The sequence below is a fragment of the Xiphophorus hellerii genome, unplaced genomic scaffold, assembly GCF_003331165.1.
Source record: "Xiphophorus hellerii strain 12219 unplaced genomic scaffold, Xiphophorus_hellerii-4.1 PGA_scaffold_83__1_contigs__length_249999, whole genome shotgun sequence".
Classification (NCBI taxonomy): domain Eukaryota; kingdom Metazoa; phylum Chordata; class Actinopteri; order Cyprinodontiformes; family Poeciliidae; genus Xiphophorus; species Xiphophorus hellerii.
The window spans coordinates 207,610-233,373 of record NW_022587658.1 but is presented as its reverse complement, the minus strand read 5'-3'; the positions used below and the strand labels follow the sequence as shown (position 1 = coordinate 233,373).

Here is a 25,764-nt window from a genome sequence, read left to right as displayed (position 1 = left end):
CTACCTTATTGTTGAAATGTGCTACACAAATAAACTTAAAATCTGAACACAATTAAATCATTTTAGTATTTGTTTTTTCTTACACTTTATTTAAATATGATCATGTCTGATATTACATTAAACGATGTCTGAAAGTGTCCATCCAGAGGTGTAGATAAAGAGGCTGCATGGCAGCAGACCTGAGTTCCTCAGTGATCACTGCACTGTCCCAGCTCATCTTTGATCCTGGCTGTTTCCAATCCCATCATCCTGATAAAATATCACAGCTCCTCCTCTGAGTCATGATGCATGCTTGTGATCATAAAGTCATTTGATCTTTGGGATGGTCCTAGAACATGTCTCCACAGCTGGACTAAAGGTAAGAAACAAAGAAATATCACAATCTTATACCAGAACAATGAGCAGTTTTACACGATGAAATGCTCTCCCATCTTAGTTCTATCGGAAGACTATGGGGTAGATCTGGCTGTAGTGGTCCACAAAATGAACCTCCAGTCCTTCTCTGATGTAGTCTGGCAGGTCGGAGAAGTCCTTCCTGTTCTCAGCTGGAATAACCATGCAGGTTACACCAGCACGGCGGGCCTGGCAAGGGAAACATGCAGTCAGCGCTGATGGAAACAACATTACTGCAAATACATTTCATGGTATTATGCCGAGACATGAGAAATGGTAATAAGTAGGGGTGCACCAATTTATTGGCACCGATTTCCTTAATTTTGGGAGATATGTGAATGGCCAATAGTTGCATGTGAAGCCGATCTTATCCACTGATCTTATCTACCAAAAGAAAGGTCTAAAATCACCCACTGTGCTCTTCTGCTCTCCCATGAGAGTTTGACTGACAGACCAGCCCAGCAGGTCTTGTCTGCACATTTGTAATTAATAGTCGCCCCACAGTTACCAACTCATCTCAGACAGATATAATCCTCAGACTTTCTTGCTATATTTAGCAACATTTCAGGAAAAAAAATGATTTCAGCCAAAATATGAATTGGCAGGTCAGGCTTTTTAAAGATCGGTAATCGATGATCAGCCAGAAAACGGCAATCGGTGTACCCACTAGACAATATAATAATAATTAGAACATATCTGAAGAAATTTAAAACTGGCCTGCCAAAGTGTGAGTGTCAATTGGAACACAGCATTCTGATGCTCAAAATCAGCAATAATGCTAAGATTACGGTAGCTTAAATGCTTTCTTGAGCAAATGGGGCAACACCAGCATGTTGACTTATATTGACATACTCCATTCAGTAAGATGAATGTGGATAATATATGAAAAAATGAGCTAAAAGGCTCATTTTAGCAGTAAGGCTAAGTTAGTATGAGACCTACACTAACATGTTAAGCCTACCAGTAGCATCGATAGCACATTGACTAACAGTGACTTATTCCATTCAGCATGCAAACATTAATGTACAAGCTAAAATTAGTCAAAAACTTTAAGTGTTGTCAGTAACATGTAGGGAATGAGAGCCATCACTAGCGTGTAGAACAACTTGCATGTTGACACTACCAGTAGAATGTGGGCTATCAATAACATGTTGACTAACACTGACGTACTCTAATTAGCATGTAAAGCTTACCTTTTAAATAAAAATTAGCTTTAATGCTAATGCTAGCTTAAATGCTACATTTAGCATGTGTGGCTATCACTAGCATGTTGACCTACTGAATTTTATGTTTTAAGCTAACATCCAAGTGTACTCTTTTCTCAGGTTAAAATGCCTGCCTGGTTCCTTATCTAAACCAAGTAAGGAATACTGAGGCTTTTATTTTGAAAATTTCAGCAAGCTTGATTTCAAAAGGCCACACCAACACATACCCATGTGTAACAGTGGTTGGGTTATACCAGTCATATAACCAGTGCCCAAAACAGCAACTACCTGCTGTGTAAAATATGAAGGCTTTTATTTTGTAGGGTATGTGTTGGTCTTATTTTAGGCGTTATCCACTGGCAATTTGCACACTAACTGGTTAATGTGCGATTTGGTTCCACCCCAGGTAGTGAGCTTTTCCATCATACGGTCTGTTCCTCAGTATTGTGGGCAGACCGTGAGCAGCAGCAGCTGTGTTCAATTCTCTGCTGATGTTTGCAGCGACACTCAATATTGGAGAACCTTGAGGTTCTGGTGGACTGAAATAAGCCCAGATATTTAATTTTGTCTTACGGAAATTCATTGCTGGCCCAAACATAATGATGAAGGCCCAAATCAGCTGGTTATTTCGCTATGTAGGAAAATATAATTACAACCTTTTAGATTAAGGCAATGCATGTTTGTGTTGCACGCCAGGTTTGGACAAACGAGGTGGACATGTTTGTCCACCTCGGCCAAAACAAGTCTGGCCGAGGTGGACCGAGACCAAACCGGTTAGAGGCGGTTTAATGGAAAAGTGCCTTTTGTCAGTCCAATGTGGTTGTCAGTTTAGGGGCATCAAGTCTCATGTTTGTGGTTTTTCACAAAATAATTCGTATAAGACTGGCATATGATCATTCTTGTCCATGGAGGAGGCTGACTCCAGACAGGTGGTTCTCTCTGTGACCATTTCATAAAAGCAAACTAGAGGATGTGGGGAAGTAGGAGGGACCCCAGCAGGAAGGGGCATGTCCTGGTGGTCTGGTCAAGGTGTGTACAAACACCAACATCCCAAAATCATGTGACTGAGCATCTACTGTTTACCTTCAGATCAAGTACGTTGGAGACTGAATGTTCCAGGGTGCCTGCAACTCTAAACTGACCTAATTAAAAGTACTGTTTGCTTATGGAACGTAAAGCTTCACACGATGTTCAGAAGATGTGTTGGGAACAATGGCTGCTTTAGCCTGCCACATTGAAATCATGGCTGGAGTTGTCGACAAACCTACAGTAGCTCTTAGCTCTGATTTCCCAGGTAAATGGAATGCAGCATAAGTGCTTTTATTTCCATGTGTTGGGTCAGACTTTTTTTTTTTTTTTTACAATAAGGTTCTACATTACCCCTAATGTGGTAATGTAACAAGATCAACTGATTGTCTTGTCTGTGTGTGTGTGTGTGTGTGTGTGTGGGTGTGTGTGTGTGTTTCGTACAGCAATAGTTTTCTCTTTAATTCCTCCTACTGGCAGGATTTTGCCAGTTAGTGACACCTCCCCAGTCATCGCCACATTCTGACGCACTGACCGGTTGGTTGCCAGGGACAACAATGCAGTGACTATTGTGCAACCAGCACTGGGTCCATCCTTGGGAGTAGCTCCCTGTAAAGACAAAACAAAAAAAACCCAGAAAATTGTTGTATTTAGTGACAGTATGTCTGACATGAGATATGAGCGGATTTCATATTTTATCTTTATGGGGCAGATCGGTCAGTTCCAAACCTTGTTTGACTCAATACTTATTAAAGTTTAGCTTCCTGAAATGACGACAGGTTAGAATCATGACAAGCTGTCTTTCCTTCCCATCATGTCATTTAAATCAGCCCGTCAGTAAAATCAGTTACTCATCAAGGGATTTTCTTCAGACTGTATAGATTAGAGAGTCAGTCACAATCATAGCTTTCAGCCAGGGCCATGCAGAGACCTTTGGAGAGCCAGGGGCTCAAAGCTGAAAGGGGGCACATTGAACAAGATCTTAAAACACCATACAGCAACATAGCAACAACCCATTTTAATCAAGAATCTAATATTTAATCGGATCACATTGCATCACTGTCATCATGTGGGGACAGTGTAAAGCAAATTTAGTCTGATGGGTATAAAGTTGCTGTTGAAGGATTTCTGCTGCTGGTAGAGCTGGAGGGCTGTGATGATATGAGACTGTAGTTGTTTTTGTTTAACATTTTATTTTCAAAAAACTGAACGAACACAACACAGAGTTGGTGTAGTTAAATACAAACTGACATGTGAGGAGCTTAAAGAGAGACTGTAGTTGTTAAACAGACCATAAGAGAGAAGGTCATTGGTCATGAAGTATGTTATGAAATAAGCTAATTTTGCTGCCATTTTACTAAATAAACCCTGGTAATATTTGACTTTTTAAGCTCCATAGCAACAATTGTCAGTCATTATTAGACTGAGGGCAGCCAGACTAGTTTATTTTGTTAATTGTTATTTTATCTAAATATTGTAATTGAGGGGCACAAGCAGTTCAAACATATGTAAAAACAAACAAAACAAAACAAAAAAAACTCAATCTGGCACTTGGGGCATCAAGGACAAAAAGGGGCAGGGGCTCAAGCCCCCCGCCCATCCCCTCTGCATGTGCCTGTTTACGTCAGCATTTCTGAAGTGATCCCTTTTATTGTTGTCACATGAGCCTCGGACATACTCAGTGACTTGGGTCAACCCTTCAGCGGTGGGATATCACAGTTATCACTGTGTATGTGTGTAAGTACTTGCAGTCCAATAAGATCAACTTGTGATAAATGAAAATCCTGTTTCTTTACCTCGGGAACATGCAGGTGCAGGTGGGAGCTGACCAGGAAGTTATTTTCCGGTTCTTTAGTCATGAGGAAGGCTCTGGCAAATGTCGAAGCAATCTTTGCACTTTCCTTCATGACATCACCAAGCTGACCTGCAGAGAAGCACAAATCTTCAGAATGAACCTTTCAACATATGATTCAACAAATGTGACAAGCTTTATTGCTGATATTTTATCTGCTCAATAAGAAATAAAAACTAAAAGTTAGTTGGATTTTCATAGGAAACAGGTCTAACAAAAATTACTAAGTTTAATTCAAAAACTTTAATAAATGGGACTCAATATTTTTGTATCTAATATTTTTTAAGAAGATGGTATTATATTAGGATACTATACTATAAAAAATGTATTGTGTTCTCTGCACTGTACTCCCCATCAGTTCTGCTTACTGTTAATGTCAGGAAAGATTCCAACATGAATTGCTTATGTTTATAAAAATAAACTCCACCGAAGAAATACTCTGACCAGAGATGATTATGGGGAAATTCAGAAATGATGTTTTGAGGTTTTCCACATTACATGAGAGCAGGTCACTGACCTGTGACCTCCAAGGTTCCCTCTCCTTTAGCTTCTGCCCCTCCTTGTGGTCGGCAGAGTGATGTCTCAATGAACAGTGTGGAGCCCCCTACAGGCAGCAGATCACAATGCAACTGTTCAGCTCAGACATCATCATTATCATCAGAGCTGGAGGCTGTGTGGGCCTCGTCTCACCCAGAGCGGTCCATGCCAGGCCCATCACCACTCCTGGTGGGGTCACGTCATACATACGATCCACTGTGAAAACTGGTTTACCCACGTAATCATGCAGATTGTCAGATGAGACAGGCCACTGAGTCCTCGGCTCCACTCACAATATGAAATGCTACTTTACGGAACACCTGGCAGATGGAGGAACAAGACCCAGACAGTGAGGTGAGAGAGGAGATCGGAGGGGGGACTGCAGGATGGGTTACAGTCTGGTGCAACAACATCTGCATTATGGGCTGAGGATACTGATGAGGATCAACTCTAATGTTCCCTCTTCAGACCAGGTGGTACATGCTGGAGGGTGCAACTGGAAGCAGACCAGCCTGCAAACAGCCAATCAGCAGCCATTAAATCCATCTTGAGGAATCAGATGCAGACACAAGCAGACACAGTGGGTCATGTCATCCACTTGAATTCACCTTCTCTGACATGATATATGACAGCAGGCGGTCCATTAACATTTCCCAGGAGAGACTGAGCTCAGATGGCTGTACTGATACCAACAGATCTGTTCCAGGGACCATGCAGCGCTTCTTGGACACATGTTGGTGCCCGGTGAGAATGGAGCCATAGGGAGGAAAGGGTTAGCTTAGCTTCACTAGGGTTCTGTAGAGCTATTGTGTGTTACTAGGGACTAGCCCAAACAATAAGGCATATTCTTAAATGATTATTAAATGTTTTATAACAAGTCAGATACCAGGATATTAAAGGTGTCAATCTGATAGGATAATTTATTTTGCCTCAAAAATATCACTAAAATTTACAGATTATATAAAAACATAAACAGATCCTTTTTTTTCTGGTTTGAATGTCATATAACAGTGTTACCTTCTTAAAAAACAAATATTGCAAAATATCTGTCTTGAGCAAATTAACAGTTAAGCAAGTCATAAATAATGTCCATCACAGAACAAGGCATGCTAGATGAAGCAGTGGATGGAAAAACCGTCAACTCCAAAATCAGCTTGCATTGCAGTCTGGAATCACCTTGCTGTACTTCAAAATAAATAAAATAAACAAATAAACAATAAACAAAATAAATAAACGTGACTAGCTCTAAGCAGGTTCAATACAAATTGTCTGGCTGAAGTTTAGAAGCCCTACTTTGGTTCATAAGCCAGAGGTCAATGGTTTAATGACCATAAATGAGCACAATGGAGCACTGTACTGAAATCAGTGAAAAGCAAGGAAATTTTCCAAATAAAATCTGAACAAAAGTTCAGAGGAACCATGGGAATTTAATGAATAAATGTGGATAAATGTGCATCATTTATCCACATTTCGCAATGGCAGTGGGGCTAAATGGTGCTCTGTAGAGAAATGCTGTCTCAATAGGAGGAAGTGATGATTCACAGTGATAATATTATTTAACTTTCCTTTGTGATAAATAAAGTATTTTTTAATTTAATTTGAATTCACCTTTTCTATCTGTTTCTGCAGATTCCTCACTCCAGACTCTCTGCAGTACTGTCTGATGAGCAGACCCAGAGCGTCGGGGGAGATGGAGGCCTTCTCTTCAGTCAGGCCACAGAGTGTCCGCAGCTGAGGGACCAGGTAACGCTAAACACACACACACAGGCAGACACAGACACACAGACTGAGCAGAACATTTAATAGAAAACTAGAAGGCAAATGTTCAAACCCTTCCAACATTGTGGGTTTTTTTTTTTTTTTGGCTGCAGCTGTAAAATGTGGCTCTGCCACTACTGCACTACTCTGCTTCTGTGGCTAGGCCCACAAACAGATACAGGGACAAAAGAGAGATGAATATCTGAGAAGAGTTTGTTAAAAAATATTGAGTTTTCTCAGAGGGCTTCACATTAATTGATGACAACTAGCTCAAACAGGAACTCTTACCATTGAACACTTGTTTTTTGAAGTGAAAATTCAGATGGAATCATTACATATAAACCCATAAATACAAGACTTTCAAGATGTCGTTGTATTGCACAGTTGACCACAGTAACAGTGGGTTACTGTAACACACAGCAACCCCTAACTCTTTGTTTGTGTGTGTATGTCTTGTATGAGTCACATGTCAAACGGTCAAGATCACATTGACAATATAAAAAATCAGCTGAAGGCAGAATCAAAGTCCAAGTTATTTAAAAATATAAAGATTTCTATGAAAATATTAGCAATGGAGTCATTGGAATATCTCACACATGCATAATTACTTTTTCTAGATTTCCCAGTCCTCCTTACAGCAAAGCAAGAGTCAAATTTCACACAGCAATGATGGCAACGGTTGCTATGGGGACATGTTTGTTACCTCAGCGATAGCCAGTTTTTCCTGGGCCACGTATCCGGACACATTGATCATCTCCATCCTGTCTCTAAGTGGTTCTGGGATGGTGTCAGTCACATTGGCTGTGCAGATAAACAGAACCTGGAATACAGCACACACACAGCGAACCCTTAGAGGACTAACACACGCCAAACCTTTAGAAGACTAAAGGTTTTCTAAAGCCCTTTAGTCTTTACCAGGATTAAGCTTGACTGTGCAAGCTCCACCTACTTTAGACAGGTCCACTGGGACATCCAGGTAATGGTCAAGGAAGTTTGAATTCTGTTCAGGATCCAGAAGCTCCAGAAGAGCAGAGGATGGGTCACCCTGGTAACCACGGCCAATTTTATCCACCTGAATAAACAAATTATTGTGGAAAAAATAGCTTAGTACATTATGAGAAAAATATCTTCAGTCTTATTCAATAACTTATACAGATGAAACGTTAATTTATTTCAATAACACCATCACTACATGAAACAGATTTTTTTCCACAGACTGTTTTCAAATCTTTAATACAATAGATACAAACATCAGTTTAGTTTATTACATTTATTATATCATTTCATTGGAAAAGTTTTAATATAGAAATTTGGGGCTGATGAAAACATTGTTTAATAGCTTCTTAAAGGTTACATTCAAACACTGACCTCATCTATCAACACCAAAGGGTTCTCCATCTTGGTTTTCTTCAGACACTGAATAATCTTCCCAGGCATCGCTCCAACATATGTTCTCCTGGAAACAATATATTTTCAGAGACTATGTTCTTCAATAATGTCACCTCTCATCAACATTTCCTTCAAAACGATCTCATCATCAATCACAGCCTGAGGGATGGATGAGAACAGCTGTGATCACAGAGGCAAAGCAATTTCATATTTTCTGATTCCTCATAGTTCTTTTCTATTGCTTTGAGGGGACACTGGAAACTGCCTGTTCATAATCCCTGCAGGGACCAAAACGAAGGGGTGGGGGTGGGCCAAGGACACAATACAGCTTGCTTCTGCTTAAATCACAACCAAATGCAGAAAATGGAATTTAGTGGTTTCTGTTGCATGTGGACAATAATTAAATAATTTAAAGTTAATCTAAAACTAGCAGGCAAATGGCTTTTCTGGTTAATAATGGTTAATATGGGACAATAATTGCACCATATCAGTCTAAGAGCTGTATAATTACATTACGTATGTGTATTATTATGCATAATTTAACATTGCACCTGGGGTCCTAGAAATAACATTCCCACTGATCTGCATGTTCCAGTCAGACTGGAGAACTAACAGTTTGTGCAGACCTGTGACCTTTGATCTCAGCCACGTCGGTCATTCCTCCTACACTGAACCTGAAGTACTGTCTGTTAAGTGCTCTGGCAATGGAGCGGGCAATGGAGGTCTTCCCTACACCAGGAGGGCCATAGAAACACAGGATCTTCCCCTGGGTGGAACCTCGGAGCTGGCTCACTGCAATGAACTCCTGCACACACACACAAAGCATTGCAGTCTGGAATCACCTTGCTGTACTTCAAAATAAATAAAATAAACAAATAAACAATAAACAAAATAAATAAACATGACTAGCTCTAAGCAGGTTCAATACAAATTGTCTGGCTGAAGTTTAGAAGCCCTACTCCATGTCCTGCTGTGACCAGCAGGACATGGAGGAAGAATCTTCCTTTGATTCATTTGGATGTTAAAAGTGTGGGTTTTTTCTTACCAATATGCGTTTTTTAACATCATCCATTCCATAATGGTCTTCTTCCAGAACCTCCCTGGCCCTGTATAATGACAGGTTTTCTTCACTGTTGGTGCCCCACGGCATGCTGGTTAGCCAGTCCAGGTAGTTGCGAGTTACACTGAAACACAGTTTGCCTTGGTTCACGTTCACGCATGTCAGAGCATCAGTAACAAACAAAAGTCTGCATTATGGTCCTCAACCTCTCCAACACAAATCCATCTGTGGTGTATGAGAGAAATTTGACTGAACCAATTCAGAGATGGAGGGTGGGAATAAAGATTAAAAGTTATTTGGATACTTTTCATGCAAAGAGAAAAAAACTACAATAGAAATTACACTCAATAAAAATATAAACGCAACACTTTTGTTTTTGCTCCCATTTTTCATGAGATGGAATCAAAAATCTAAACTTTATTCCAGATAAACAATATTACCATTTCTTTCAAATGTTGTCCACAAATCTGTCTAAATGTTTGATAGTGAGCACTTCTGCTTTGCTGAGATAATCCATCCCACCTCACAGGTGTGCCACATCAAGATGCTGATCTGACATCATGATTAGTGCACAGGTGTACCTTATACTGCCCACAATAAAAGGCCACTCTGAAATGTGCATTTTTTTTTTTTTTTGCTTTATTGGAGGTCTGGGGACTCAGAACCAGTCAGTAGCTGGTGTGACCACCATTTGCCTCATGCAGTGCAACACATCTTCTTCGCATAGAGTTTATCAGATTGTCAATTGTGGCCTGTGGAATGTTGGTCCACTCCTCTTCAATGGCTGTGCGAAGTTGCTGGACATTAGTGGGAACTGGTACACGCTTTCGTATACGCCGGTCAAGCACATCCCAAACATGCTCAATGGGTGACATGTTCGGTGAGTATGCTGGCCATGCAAGAACTGGGACATTTTCAGCTTCCAAGAATTGTGTACAGATCCTTGCAACATGGGGCCGTGCATTATCTTGATGAAACATGAGGTGATGTTCATGGATGTATGGCACAACAATGGGCCTCAGGATCTCATCATGGTATCTATGTGCATTCAAAATGCCATCAATAAAATGCACCTGTGTTCTTCGTCCATAACAGATGCCTGCCCATACCATAACCCCACCACCACGGGCCACTCGATCCACAACATTGGCATCAGCAAAGCGCTCACCCACAAGACGCCACACACGCTGTCTGCCATCTGCCCTGAACAATGTAAACAGAGATTCATCCGTGAAGAGAACACCTCTCCAATGTGCCAGACGCCATCGAATGTGAGCATTTGCCCACTCAAGTATGTTACAGCGACGATCTGGAGTCAGGTTAAGACCCCGATGAGGACGACGAGCATGCAGTTGAGCTTCCCTGAGACGGTTTCTGACAGTTTGTGCAGAAATTCTTTGGTTATGCAAACCAGTTGTTTCAGCAGCTGTCTGAGTGGCTGGTCTCAGACGATCTTGGAGGTGAACCTGCAGGATGTGGAGGTCCTGGGCTGGTGTGGTTACACGTGGGTCTGCGGTTGTGAGGCCGGTTGGATGTATTGCCATATTCTCTGAAACGCCCTTGGAGACGGCTTATGGTGGAGAAATGAACATTCAATGCACGAGCAACAGATCTGGTTGACATTCCTGCTGTCAGCATGCCAATTGCACGCTCCCTCAATGCTTGCGACATCTATGGCATTTGGCTGTGAGACAAAACTGCGCATTTCAGAGTGGCCTTTTATTGTGGGCAGTAGGCCTGTTGCGATAAACGATAAATCAATTAATCGTACGATAAATTAAAACTATCGACGTCATTTTCATTATCGGCATTATCGTCTCTTCCGACCTTTTTCTCTTTCAGCTAATGGCACTGAATGAAAAAGGGCTCAACTCCGGTGCTCTCCACTGACCCTCCCTTCCTCATTTCCTTAGTGTAAAGCCCAGCGCACACTACACGATCTTAGAGCTGTCGGCCGATTGTCGGCCCATTTTCAAAACCTGACAGACCACACATTAGCCGACAGAAATCCTAGGTATAACTGTTCGATCGGGTTCCTTCCTGCCATGTGGTGTCCAACAATGGGCACAAAATAATGGCTACAAGTCCAGTTAACTAATTTTAAAACCAGGCATTAATTAATGCTTTACTACAATCTACCTGCAATGCATGTGGCTAGTGTCAGCGTAAAGTCCTTACCGAATGAAAATCATTATAACCTATTTACGTCACGTTAACGAAGAACAGCTGAAAAGTTACCGGGTTTATCAACTGCGGTAGCAATTTCGCTCCAACTCCTCCTCTTGTCATTTCTATATTCTTTGCATGTTGAATAAACATTAATGTTGTTTCCACATATCATCTCCAATGTCCGCTGGACTTCGGGTTGCAGCGTGTCAGCTGTTTGGGATTCCCCTCTGTAATTTCCCCTCAGAAAGCACGGAGGAGAATCCGCGCCTTCTGATTGGCTGCCTGTCACATTCAACAGGCTGCATTCACATCCCAGTCGGGGAAAACCCCTGATTTAGATCGGAGCAGCCATAACACACCACACAACCTTAGAAAGACCAACGTTCTAAGATTGTTGTAAGGGGAAAAATAGGAGCAAAAAATCGTGTAGTGTGAACTATTGCATCAGATAGTCGATGTGCCCATCTTCTCTATTTAAATCTAATTATTACTGAAGGGCAACATAATATACAGACTTCATAATCTGCACTCTTTTGGTTGAATGCAGTATTTATTTCCACTTTGGCTTTATGTTGTTTAGGTTTTATTCAAGTACATTTTTTGTTAATGAAGACTGAGAATCCATTTTATTTTTGTTTTTGGTTGTTTTGTTTATTTTGTTTATCAGTTCCAGTGTTAAATATTCTTTTGAAAATAAAGTGTATCTATCTTTGGCAGGAAATCGCATGCATTATTACGTCATTTCCATTAAATCAGTGTTAAAAGGTCTTCAAACAATATTATCGTTTATCGCAATAATTTTTGAGACAATTAATCGTTCAGCAAAATTTGCTATCGTGACAGGCCTAGTGGGCAGTATAAGGTACACCTGTGCACTAATCATGATGTCAGATCAGCATCTTGATGTGGCACACCTGTGAGGTGGGATGAATTATCTCAGTAAAGCAGAAGTGCTCACTATCAAACATTTAGACAGATTTGTGGACAACATTTGAAAGAAATGGTAATATTGTTATCTTGGAATGAATTTTAGATCTTTCAGTCCATTTCATGAAAAATGGGAGCAAAAACAAAAGTGTTGCGTTTATATTTTTGTTGAGTGTATTAGAGCAAATTTGTCAGATGGCAGGAAAAGACCAGATTATAAGCGGTCAAAAAAAATGGGAAAACAAAAACAGTAATTTGTTGGCTCACTTTTAAAAATGGAGGACAACATGGAAGCATCAGTGTGGTCTGACTACTGCAGTAAGTAACTTTATTTGTGGCTGTCTTGCTCTAGACCTAGCTGAGGGATGGAAAGGAGACAGACCTACTTGAACTCAGATGAATGGTTGTCCAGCAGCCCCAGCTTGTTCAGCTCTTCATTGATTACATCCATGATGTGTTGAGGAACATTCTGGTCTTTAAGTCTCTCCCTAAATTTATCCTCAATGGCTTCTTTGTCATCTTTTTCCAGACCCAGCTCCTGAAGACACATACAGTTAGTGAGCCCCATCTGCACCATACATGTGCAGATGGGGTCAGTACCCCGTTCACTAGACACCTCAAGGTGGGGCTCAAGCTATTTCTAGAAATCTCCATGTTTTTAACGAACACACCGATGCAGTGAAGCAGGGAAATGTCATCCTGCCTTCGTCACCCCCCTCACTTGGTGGTAAGATGACTCATGTGGGTGGAGTTGACTTCACAGGTCGCCATAGTGATCACACAAGTTTTGTGCGACCAGCCAGCAGCAGGGTTTAAACACATAACCAGAGCAGCAAATCATTTCATCCAGGAAGTGTTAGGAGTTAACTAAAAGCATTTTCTCAGCCAACAAGAGAATGACTACCAGTACTCCGAGTTCTCCTATCATTATTGTTCTGGTAAAGAACGGTATGGAAGATAGGATATTTAGGAAGGCTGAGAACATTTAAGAGTTTGTGCATGTCAGATAGAAAAGTGTTAGTAGAAAAAAAAACCGTATGTTTTATTACGACTTTGGTAAGCGACGAAGCCACTCCCCTTGATTGTCGAAGCATAATCGCTGCTGGTCAGCTTTCTATGCCGTCTAGACAGACTTGTTTTGGGGTGGCGAACCACTTTTCCTGATACGTACTGTCCTTCAATCATCAATGAACAGCCAAGCAACAGCAATGAGACTGAATCGGATGATGACGAGAGGGATCCGGGCTTGCTTGATGTCGCTATCGCCCAACTGTTCAATTCCGACACCGAAGACGAGGAATTTGATGGATTCGTAGAAGATGAATGATTGAAAAAGTGAGTGTACTTTTTGTGTAATATTGACAGTTATTGTTAATGATTTGAATAAAGTCTGACCTATCCGACTACCGTATTTTGTTTCACTTTATGTGCCTTATAATCCGGTGTGTCTTATATATGAAAATAGATCCGTTCACTGATACTGCGTCTTATAATCCGGTGCGCCTTAATAGTCCGAAAAATAAGGTAGTAATGTATGAAACCTCCAATGTTTCTCATATAGAGTTCTTGTTTTTTCCATCAGCATTATAGTGATTGCTGCACGGCTATAATAGGAAGAATTGTTTTCTTTCGTTATCGAGTTGCTGGTTAGAGAATAGTCTATATGACTGCAAGACATGCGAGAAAACTTCTCATCCGATGAGCAACATGTGCACCAGGCATCACCTGGACCAGGCCTGGGCTCATTAAGCAGTAAGAGTTCTGGCTCCTCCTGATCCTGTACCTTCTTGATGATCTTCAGCTGCTCCTGGAGAAGATACTTTCTGTGGGTCTGTTTGATCTTCTCCTCCACCTCAGACCAAAGTACACAAAGTCAGGAGTGAGTTCACATAGTGGGCTGTGCAAAGGCAGGATAGTGCTCACATGCTTGATTATGATCTCTGACCTCACGGCCCAGACGCTGCTGCAGTTTACTCAGTTCATACTCCTTCTTTAGAAGAGACAGAGCCTTGTAAAGACGTTTTGGAATCTGCAAAAACCAAAAATTATTTGATTGTTTTTTTAGTTTGAAGGTTGTAAAATTCTGCTTTGACTGCTTTAACATAAGTGGCATATTACTCCAAATTTCTCTCAGTGGACATTCAAAAGCTTTGTGCAGCCTGAACATTTCATTCACTGCTCATTACTGCAAAGCATCAGAATTTTGTTAACAGAGGAAGCAGACAGGCAATGAGGGAAAAGCTCATACATTTGTCTCCTCCAAGACATCCTGCAGCTCCTGGGACTCAGCTCCCGTCAGTGCGGCCCCCATGTCACTCAAGTAGATGGGGTTATCGACCACCCGTTGACCAGCCTGCATCATCTGAAGCACCGACTCTCTGACAAACACAGAACTCAAAATGCCACCATTACCACTAAAACACTATGGATACAAATATATTGACTCAGAGATGTTTTCCAATAACACTCTCACTTTTGGATACATGCAGTCACAAACTGAAAGGAAATCAAGTGTCAGGATTGACACAAATGTTCCCTTGATTGAAGAGTGGTGGAATGTAGCCTTTAATTATCAACCCATCTAAAGCAAGATACTAGAGATTTTTTTAATCTTAAGTTACTTAAAATAATGTAGCAATTTTCCAATAAGTAAAATTAAGTAAAATCTTAAAATTAGGGTCTGTGCTCCAACTTTTTATTTCAAATAGGTCGATATTTCCAATTTTAGCTATTTTTTTTTCCATGTACCATTTATTGGCATCTGGAAGAAGCTTGTCGCACTTTGTTTCGAACTGCTTTTCAGCATTACGGAAGAGGATGCAGTGGGGAGCACAATAAAAACACCGGAATAAAGTTTGTTTTGATCTGTGGCCTTCAAAGATGGCGCCAAGCAACTGCGCGAGACAATAAATGCCCAACAACATCATACGCAGTGACGTTGGTTTCAAAGCTCTATTGGGTGATGAGCGATCAATCTTCTCTACCGATCTTTTCAGTGGATAAGATCAGCCATTAGCTGTGTTTCAGGTACAAATGTGCTGAAAATGTGTAGGTATTGTGCAAATGTTGAACAAACACAATTTTGCAATTGTGGCGTTTCCGTTAAATACAAATTGCAATTAAATTAACACATGAATTTGTTTGTTCATGCAGTAAGTCACTGAAAATCATGGAGGTGACAGACAAACATAAAATATATTAATATTTCAGCTGCAGCCATTAGTGGCTGAGGCAACTCAGTAAGAAAGTAACAGTGCAGAAAAAGACTGAAGCCTGAAGTCCAACTGTTCAGAAATGGCAACACCATACTAGCTGTATGTCAGTGCTCTCTAGAGGACCCCACTTTGCAACTTCAATGACCCACAACAACATGAAGAACAACTGGACCAAAAGCAAACATGAGTAGAGAATGGAGAGGCTCAGCTGCTGGCTGACCTGTAGAGGGGGTTGAGGGCAATGATGTCCCTGATGGTCTTCACGATTTCAGCCGTCAGTGCCTGGCAACACACAAAGACCCTCTGAGAATGGTTGAGCCCTTTCAGGACGTTTCTGCTGCGAGTGCTGTGTGTTGGGTACCTTGACCTCTTCAGTGACCGTGAACTGCTCATGCTGAACGTTATCCACCTCAACCATCAGAATGTTGGAGTAAGGCAAAGGCTGAAGCTCTGGACTCAGGTCAGCTTCTGAAACCTGATCAACACACTTCATTACCAACATGATGGTCCTTCATTCCTACTCGATCACTAAAATATTCATTTATAAACAGCCCTGGCTGAAACAATAAACATTTCATTTCATTTCAGAAATGAAAAGCTGATTTTTGTAGAACAGTTGACATAGTGACTCAGTAAAAGTAATATTCCCATTATGCTGAAATGATTCCTCGAGTGATTCAAGTACCTCGATTATTAAAATTCCTCGAGGAAAATTTATCTGCCTCGAACCTTCGTTACGTTATGTTTTATTGTTTAATGCACCGTGTTCCGGCCAGGTTTTTACTTGAGTTGCGCAGTACTCTCATTTCCGCCTTAGATGAAAGCTAAGTGTTAGCAGCAAAACGTCCAGTTTTCAAGTTCGGCCTGGGAAGATTCGATTGATTCACTATAATGTCTGGGTTTCTGTCGTTTTTCGGGGGACCAATAAGCGTCCTTAAAATGACTGCTGCGATGCCTGGAGTACGGCAGCTTTTCTCCTCCCGGAGATGCTTCCTGGTGGCCGGTGTTCAGAGCAAACGGCGGGGAAGAGCGCTGAAGGTGTATTTATACAGATGAGCTGATAGACTGAACACTGCGGGCGGCTGCACATTAGATTATTAACATAAGTGTAGCTTTACGGATGAACCGGAAAATTTATTTCATCCCAGTCTCAACAAATGGGTGGCGGAGCACGTCGTGGCGGCACGCAGCTGGTAGATGTTTCTGTGTGTGACGAATAAAGGTGTCAAATCCCGTCACTAACATAGAAACAAAAGCTATAAATGACTGGGCAAGGTGAGAGTTCATCTATTAAATTGACTTAAGATGAATACATAAAATAAAAAGCTGGAGTATAGACATTTTTTATAAGTGAGCCTGCTTTTTTATTATTATTACACTGAATATAATTTCAGATTTTTGTATAACTTTTCTTCAGCTTAGAAAGTGAGATTTATTGTCACAGGTTAATTTTCTAAACTACAGAAAAGTTATTGTTAGCTCAAATGTGAAAAATTGGACTGATGTTGATATGTGATGTTGTGACTGCTGCTATGCTAGATTTACCAATGTTTTATTTTATATTTTTTTATCCGATTGCTCGATTAATTGTAAGAATAATCGATAGATTACTAAAACACTTGTTTACAACAGCATTAATTCCCATTAAATCTGTGCTTTAAAGTCATAACACCTGCAGAATGCTTAGACCTGTGAGAAAGCCAAACAGAATTACCCCATTGGGATTTTTAAAAAAGACATAAAATCATCAACTGTAGAGTGACATTCCTGAAAAAGACAAAAATCAGATTTGAAATTTTTACCAAATAAAAATAGCGCTATTCTTTTTAACATATTAAAAAACATATTATGCATTCCCCTGGCATAAAGAGAAATAAGTGAAAGAGATAACATTTAAACAACAAGAAAAGTAACTTTGTCATTGAAGGTAGTATAGATAACATACACAGTGGATCAGTACCTTATTGAAGTCTCAAACCTTAATTTGCAACATAGAATAAACTTCCAGAATAGTAAAATGGACCCACCAGGAAGGAAAAATGATTTGCGATTAATCTTGATTCAGAGTAAACATTGAGGGAATCTCCACACCGTTGATCAAACCACGGCCCCCTACAAATAAGATTGATTTTCCTATTATTGAGTCTTTTGGATGCTTGGCCATAGCTTCTGCCGGGACTCACAATCTTCTTTGCAAAGGTCATGGGCAAGACAGAGTCCATTTATTTTCAGGAAGTCATTTCCCTTGCCAGCTTTCCATATGTAATCATGATATCTCCTTGAATCAAGCGCATGATGGTACCATGGGGGCAGGAGCTGCTGGCGATGAACAATATCAATGAAAATCTGAAGCCCTTGTCTTTTGGAAGAACCTCCTGGCACATGTAACAGCTCTCCATCACGTCCTTCTCAGCCTCAGTGACTCCATACAGTCTGAGGTTCCAGTCTGAGCTCCATCTCAGTAGTGCAAATTAAGCAAGATGTCATATCCTTTTCCTTGAGCTCCACACATTTTTCAACAGAGTTAATTTTCTTTTTTTTTTGTACCCCTCCAGGGGGTCTTTTGTGGGCTCTAGTGTCCCTTATATGATAGTAGGCTGACAGGAAACGGGGAAGGAGAGGGGGGAAGACATGCGGCAGATGTCGTCGGGTCCGGGAGTCGAACCCGCGACGGCGGCGTCGAGGACTCAAGGCCTCCAAATACGGGTCGCGCTAACCACTAAGCCACCATGGCACGCCCGTTAATTTTCTTTTTGATAACTTTTTCTAGCATATTTCCCAGCTTTGTTTCTAAAGCACACTTTTTGTGCTGACCTAGCATCTAAGTTTGTCATTTTCTCTAATTGGTGATGGGTGTGTTATTGCCCCTTTCAGTGTTTTCATCCTGTCAGGACGTAGCTTATAGTATCAGACCCTTTCTTTTTTGCTTTGTTGCTGTGGATGGTAACAGCAGCGTTTGCGTGCCGTCTCCCAGTCTTTGCCTGTTCTTTGGACCTCACACTTTTCAGTTTTTTATTTGAAAAATATGCTTTGAATCATGTATAATTTTCCTTCTACTTGACAACTGTATGACACTTTGTGTTAGTCTTTCACATTAAATTCCAATGAAATATTCATGTTTGTGGTTGTAATGTGACAAAATATGTAAAAGTTGAAAGGGTATAAATGGGGCGACGGTTCGATTCCCGGTCCGCCCACCCTTGTCATTTGTGTCCTTGGGCAAGACACTTCATCCAGCTTGCCTGCCGGTGTTGGTCAGAAGGGCCAGTGGCGCAAAATTGCAGCTTTGCTTCTGTCAGTCAGCCTCAGAGGAGCTGTAGCTACAATCTAGTAGCGTGTTAATTTGCTTTTTGAGATTTCAATTTGAGATAAAAAGGGCATGTTAGGTGAAATGTATATATTATCATATATTTGTTGTTTCCTTTATAACAATAGTGTTACTTATATGATGTTCCTTGATTGTTTTCTTTTCCCTCAACATAAAGACTGTTTCTGTATGTTTTGATCTACTTTATCTCCGTCTTCACAAGAGGGCCTCCCTGAAGAGAAGCAGTGATAACCGTGCTCACGGGGTTCATTGCTCAGCAGGACTTCTTCTTCCTTTGAACGGTTAGATAGCTGACGAATCGTCGCCTTGAAGATATACGACCTGTTCTGTTTTTACTCTGTGTTTTAATGCAAGATAACATGTGTTTAGTTAGTGATTGTCATTAGCACTGCAACTAAAATGCTTTGTCCCCACCCCTTTAGAGTTGCAGTGCTCTCTGTGATAGGGACTCTGAAAGTAATAAAAAGAGAGGAGCGGACAAATGTGTTTCAGAGCGGTTGGAGATTTGTAACTGTAAACACATCTCTGTCCGTTCTCCTCGCGAGTACAAAAGAATCTAACTCTCTTGTCTTTTCTGTGTTGTTCAACTTGTCTTTAATAGGTGTCAAACCTGACAGGGCACTATGAATAAAATTGACTATTACATCATTATTACTTCAGCAAGCCACTGTATGGTTAAATGTTGTAGAAGTCAATACTATTCAACAGAGACCCATATAAAATATTTTGATAAACATGACAAAGGCAATTGAAAATGTTGGAAAAAGCAGATAACTATACATAATCACTTGCATGATATACAAAAGCATTTGCAACTTGTTGAAAGAAATAAAACTGCTTTCTGATGTGCACCACTGACAAAATGATTTCAAGATTGACAAGACATTTTGAGAATCTCAATTCTGTTCTGAGAAATGCACCCAGTCCACCCAGAAAAGTTGAGGGGGAAACTGTAATTCATCAATATAATACGATCAGAAAAATGGCACAAGCTCCCACAATTCACAAGATGGGCATGAGGAGGAATCTAGTTTAGACTATTATTTGTTTGAAATGCTTCTTGCTGTTTTGACAGCACTGAACTGACCTTGTTCTCCAGCTGCTCTGCCAGGGAGGTCGGCTGGTCCTTACGGCTGCGTTTGGACTTCCGTCTTGCCGTAGCTTTGACCTGAGGCTCTGGTTCAGACTCTGACCAGTCAGAGGACGCCAACATGTCCTCAGCCTCCACTTCCAGTTGTCTTGTTATCCGAATCCTGATGAACCAGAGCACAGAATCAGCAGAGCTGCACACATGGAGACGGTTTAAGATGGTATCAGCAGACCTGGATCTGACCTGCGGTGGCCCATAACGATCATCCTCAGCTTGTCTCCTAAATCCTGCATCTCATGGATCTGAACAAAGGTCCCAGTGGAGTGGATGGAGTCCAGGGATTCGACCACATCCGACTCATTACTGGAAGACACAACAGCAGTCATTGAACCCGATTGGTTCACTGATAGGTTCAAGCAGTTAGCAAATATCAAAAGGACAAATCATGTCCTTTGTGAACTCAAATCAAGAGAAAAATAATAGAAGCATTTCTGACTTACTTATCATCCTTCTTCATAAAGACTCCAGCGTAAGGCTGAGCGAGGCGCACCTTCCTCCTCAGCAGCTCCATCAGGGCCTTGTTCTTCACCTAGCAGCACATGCAGGAAGAACCTGAAGCATCATTTCAGAAGACCGGTGCCTGGATGGAACTTTGAAGCAGTCATCTTTTCATCACGTTTTGCCAATAACCCTGCCTTTTCCCCCTTCAGCATCAGCTCTGTTTAGCTTGGAGTGGCTCCAACCACCTCCACCTCTACCCAATTCAGGCAGTAACACGGGACATGAATAGTTCTGGTATTGAGATATTTGGAGGGTGAACTTTTTTAGATGTCCATAATACATTATAACCAGCAGAGAAGGGATGTCAAACTCATTTTCATTTTGGCCCGCATCAACATCATGAATGTCTTCAAAGGGACATCGTGCCAAAATGAATTGATAAACTCCATTAAATTGTTAAAATATAATTAAATAGCCGTGTCTGCTTTCGATGAGTTCTTAAAATTAAATAACTGGTCTCTACTAGCGCCTCATAAATTAAATCTACTTCTTTGTCCCTCTGCATCCAGCAGAGATGTGCAGAGCAACTGCTTTAGCTCGTCATGCAGGGCTGGTTCAAGTGGTATGGGGTCTCGAGCAGAATTTGATTTAGGGGCCCCTCTGCCTGCTAAGATCATCAGTACCACTAAGAACATTTCACCATGGACTTAGTGAAATCTGGGAAAGGGGCTCTTGTTTAATTGGCCAGACTTAAAAGCACTCAGTGATAATTGTAAGTTGCTGAAGTAATAAATATATATTCACAAATAATTGTGAACAAACAGAGCTCAAAAGATTTAACTTCCAGCATCAGACTGTAGCTGTGGTAACAAAACAATGTAAACTATGAAGATTGTTCCTTGCACTTTAACAAAGTAAACTAGCAAGCTCCTTAAAATCTTTAATTTAAATGTTACACAATTTAAAATCTTTTTATTCTTGCTGAAACCAATAAATGAAATTTAATAGCATTGTCATTCTGAATAAACAAATGTTAAAATTCTAGCTATATGGTCTGTGATAAAATATTAGCATTTATAGGGCCCCTGGAGATCTGGCTAGCCTTCAGCACCTGCTTAGTTCATTTATGCTTTGTGATCAGAAAAGCATAAATTTGCTGATCACAAAGCAAATTGTGATCAGTAAATTTGCTTAAAAGAGTTTTGGAATCTAAAAACACTCATGGGTAGGCCTGTCGCGATAAACGATAAATCAACGATAAATTAAAACTATCGACGTCATTTTAATTATCGGCATTATCGTCTCTTCCGGCCTTTTTCTCTTTCTGTTAATGACACCGAATGAAAAAAAGGCTCAACTCCGGTGCTCTCCACTGACTCCTCCTTCCTCATTTCCTTAGTGTAAAGCCCAGCGCACACGACACGATCCATTTTCAAAACCTGACAGACCACACATTAGCCGACAGAAATCCTAGGTATAACTGTTCGATCGGGTTCATTGTTGCCGTGTGGTGTCCAACAATGGGCACAAAATAATCGCTACAAGTCCAGTTAACTAATTTTAAAACCAGGCATTAATCAATGTTTTACTACAATCTATCTGCAATGCATGTGGCTAGTGTCAGCGTAAAGTCCTGACCGAATGAAAATCATTATAACCTATTTACGTCACGTTAACAAAGAACAGCTGAAAAGTTACCGGGTTTATCAACTGCGGTAGCAATTTCGCTCCAACTCCTCCCCTTGTCATTTCTATATTCTTTGCATGTTGAATAAACATTAATGTTGTTTCCACATATCATCTCCAATGTCCGCTGGACTTCGGGTTGCAGCGTGTCAGCTGTTTGGGATTCCCCTCTGTAATTTCCCCTCAGAAAGCACGGAGGAGAATCCGCGCTTTCTGATTGGCTACCTGTCACATTCAACAGGCTGCGTTAAAGCTCCCAGTCGGGGAAAACCCCTGATTTAGATCGGAGCGGCAACTACGATCTACCGTAACACACCATACAATCTTAGAAAGAACAACTTTCTAAGATTGTTGTAAGGGGAAAAATAGGAGCAAAAAATCGTGTAGTGTGAACTATTGCATCAGGTAGTCAGATGTGCCCATCTTCTCTATTAAATCTAATTATTACTGAAGGGCAACATAATATACAGACTTCATAATCTGCACTCTTTTGGTTGAATGCAGTATTTATTTCCACTTTGGCTTTATGTTGTTTAGTTTCTTTTTCAAGTGCGTTTTTTGTTGATGGAGACTGACAATACATTTTATTTTTGGTTGTTTTGTTTATTTTGTTTATCAGCTCCAGCGTTAAATATTCTTTTGAAAAAAAAGTGTATCTATCTTTGGCAAGAAATCGCATGCATTATTACGTAATTTTTATTAAATCAGTGTAAAAAGGTCTTCACACAATGTTATCGTTTATCGCAATAATTTTTGAGACAATCGTTCAGCAAAATTTGTTATCGTGACAGGCCTACTCATGGGCATTCCACCAGCAGGGCATTAACTTATTCAGGGTTTAACAGATGTACAAAAAATATTTATTTTAACAGTATTTTTTGTGTGTTGATTTTAAGACTACAATTGTGTGTTTAAGCATTGTCAACAACTACTAATACATTTATCCATGTAATATTTTTATATTTCCTGTTAACGTAACATGTCTTTTTAAAAAACATGGTGGGCCGCCCTGGCGCCCCGACCATCGGGCTTAGCAAGTTTTCTGGGGTGAACCCTTGTAATGATTATTGAAACCAATTGGTCTGTTTAAATACATTTTTACCACTTTAATACAGTTATTTTCAGGTAAATTATGAACTTGCGTAAAAGGAGAAACATCCCCAAACTGCCTGAATCGGAGGCTCTAAAATACCTGCAACATCAGTTTCATATCAAACACTTTTAAAGCTCTTGATTTACGATGCATTGCATTTCACAGACAGATGAAACAATCTGTTGAAAAGTTCGTTGATATGTTCTGTTGTTGACCAGCAGAACAGTGAACCACAGAGAATTTATCCAGGATTTTAATGAACTTCCCTCATTTGCTACCCTGAGTGATCGTCAGAAGAAACAGAAAGTTGGCCACGTTTACTGTAGTCACTATAACCTTCTGAATGGTTGACTGAATCATGCAGTCAGCAATGAGGGGAAAATATCAGGCAGGATTTAACAGCTGGAGTGAGAGCCAGCTTCGTCGGCTCTCACTCCACCCGATGAAGCTGAAGTTGATTTCTGATTCCAGCTTTTGATTCAGGAAATATCTAAAGGGCGATTCCACCTAATTTTTCACTACCTTCTGCATCTTTAATCGACTCTACAGTAGTTTAAAAACTACAACACCTAGACACTTCAAACCTGGACTATATTATTCTGCTCTAATAGCAGAATATTTTAATCCATGTTTGGGATTTGTGAAACATTTACATGATTTGTAAAACTTCGCTAAAGTTTAGATTACTATTCACACTTGTTCCATGCATTTTTTTCAAATTCTAATTCAATTCTAATTCAAAACCACTTTATTTATCCCAATTTGAAATTAAATGTTGGTGTAACTCATTAATTCTTCAAATAGTTATTGTAGATGGTGATGGCTGTTGGAAGGAAAGATCTTCTGCAGCGGTCTGCTAAGTGAAGTGAAGTTTCACAAATCAGAAAAAGGTTTCACGAATCCCAAACATGCTTGTAAATATTCTGATATTAGTTGAGAATAATGCAGTTCAGGATTTGAGTGTCTAGGTCAGGGGTGCCCAGTCAGTCCTCGAGGGCCGGCATCCTGCACGTTTTAGTTCTCTCCCTGGTAGTACCAACAACCTTATCAGCATGTCAGTGTTTTTCTTAGGCCTTCTAAGGAGCCATCATTTGAGCCAGGTGCGTTAAACCAGGGAGAAAACTAAAACATGCAGGATGCCGGCCCTCGAGAACAGACTTTGGGCACCCCTGGTCTAGGTGTTGTAGTTTTTAAACTAGAGTTTATTAAAGATGCGAAAGGTAGTGGAAAAATTAGGTGGAATCGCCCATTTTCCGAATCGGAAGCTGGAATCGGAAACCAACTTCAGCTTCGTCTCCACCCGCTCGGTGACCTTGGAGCCACTGAAAACACTTAACGTTACATCATCCTCACCTCGATTATCTTTATGAAACGGGGAAACACCGGGTTCCTGCTCACAGCTATCAGCGGGACGTTGGGAAACACCTCTGGGACCATCATGGGGGTGAGAGCCGTCATCTGCGGTCCGCTGTAGGGAGCTTCTCCATCCCCTCCAGACTCATCTCCTCCAGAAGCCGCGTTCTCCCCGCCGTCCTCCCCAGAGAAACCTGCCCCACTGGCCCGGTTACCCAAAAACCGAGCAGGTACGCTTAGTCCACAAGGGGACGTGTTGGTAGCGGTATGAGCTAGGGGTACCCCCGCGACCCGAACCCAGCGGTGGTGTCGGGTAAGCCTGCAGCCCGTGGTCACCGGAGTGCTGCCGACGGAAGACAGGGTGTTGAAGCGAGGTGACGGCTGGAGCCGGAGCTGACCGGTGGCCTCGGTCAGATACGGAATCGCTCCGCTCCTGAACAGCTGTCCAGGCTTATAAGGAGTTCTGTGGATCCGCTGAACAGTACCAGCCATCTTCAAACAGGCGCCCATGTTTCTGGAGAGTTCTAAAACAGCACGTGACAAACTGACCTCCAACTTCCCTCAATCGTTTAACACACAAGATCTACTGCCGGTTAAATGTGCCAGACTACATGTGCATTACTGCCACCTGCTGAGCTGGAGTACGGAACGAAGGATAGGATAAGTGATAAGAAAACCACCAGTATTATAAATTGGCCCATCTGGTTGTTTGGAATGCTCAGTCAGAGTATTCTTGCAGATAAGAGTTCGATTTAAACCTGCCATAATGAAATAGTTTATGTGAGCAACAACAGCAGAGAATAAAATAAATGTTATTCCATTTGTTAATCTGTGAATGTCATGACCTATATATGTAAATTTTTACTGGAGACCTATCCAGGGTGACCCGGCCTCTTGCCTGTTGACTGCTGGAGATAGGCACCAGCACCCCTGGTGATCCCACAAGGGATAAGCATGTAAGATGATTGATTGATTGATCAATCAAATCAGTCAATATCAATAATTATTGATTAGTTTTTGTTTTAAATACCTAAAATACTGTCAAACTGGTGGCATGACCTTCCCCGTTTTATTCAGTATCCTCCAGCTGTTCTCATTTTCTCATTTCTCTCCACGCTGCTGTTTTTTTATTTTTAAGGAGTTATGAGGCACAATGGAAAAACCTGAAACTGCTGCACAAGT

The 25,764-nt window shown here is 41.0% G+C and overlaps 1 protein-coding gene across 1 annotated transcript; it reads right to left on the bottom strand.

Moving 5' to 3' along the window:
* Positions 1 to 60: 60 nt before the first annotated feature.
* lonp1 (lon peptidase 1, mitochondrial) lies at positions 61 to 25,137 on the bottom strand. Its single transcript, XM_032557542.1, is given in 22 exon segments — positions 61 to 582; positions 3,069 to 3,233; positions 4,421 to 4,548; positions 4,994 to 5,080; positions 5,167 to 5,281; positions 5,283 to 5,333; positions 6,622 to 6,762; positions 7,475 to 7,591; positions 7,721 to 7,843; positions 8,140 to 8,227; positions 8,787 to 8,965; positions 9,206 to 9,344; positions 12,703 to 12,854; positions 14,100 to 14,168; positions 14,262 to 14,345; positions 14,565 to 14,694; positions 15,752 to 15,813; positions 15,893 to 16,006; positions 19,947 to 20,112; positions 20,193 to 20,312; positions 20,450 to 20,538; positions 24,583 to 25,137. Coding segments are annotated over 22 exon segments (2,973 nt in total). The 5' UTR covers positions 25,093 to 25,137; the 3' UTR covers positions 61 to 438.
* Between the last annotated feature and the right edge of the window lie 627 nt (positions 25,138 to 25,764).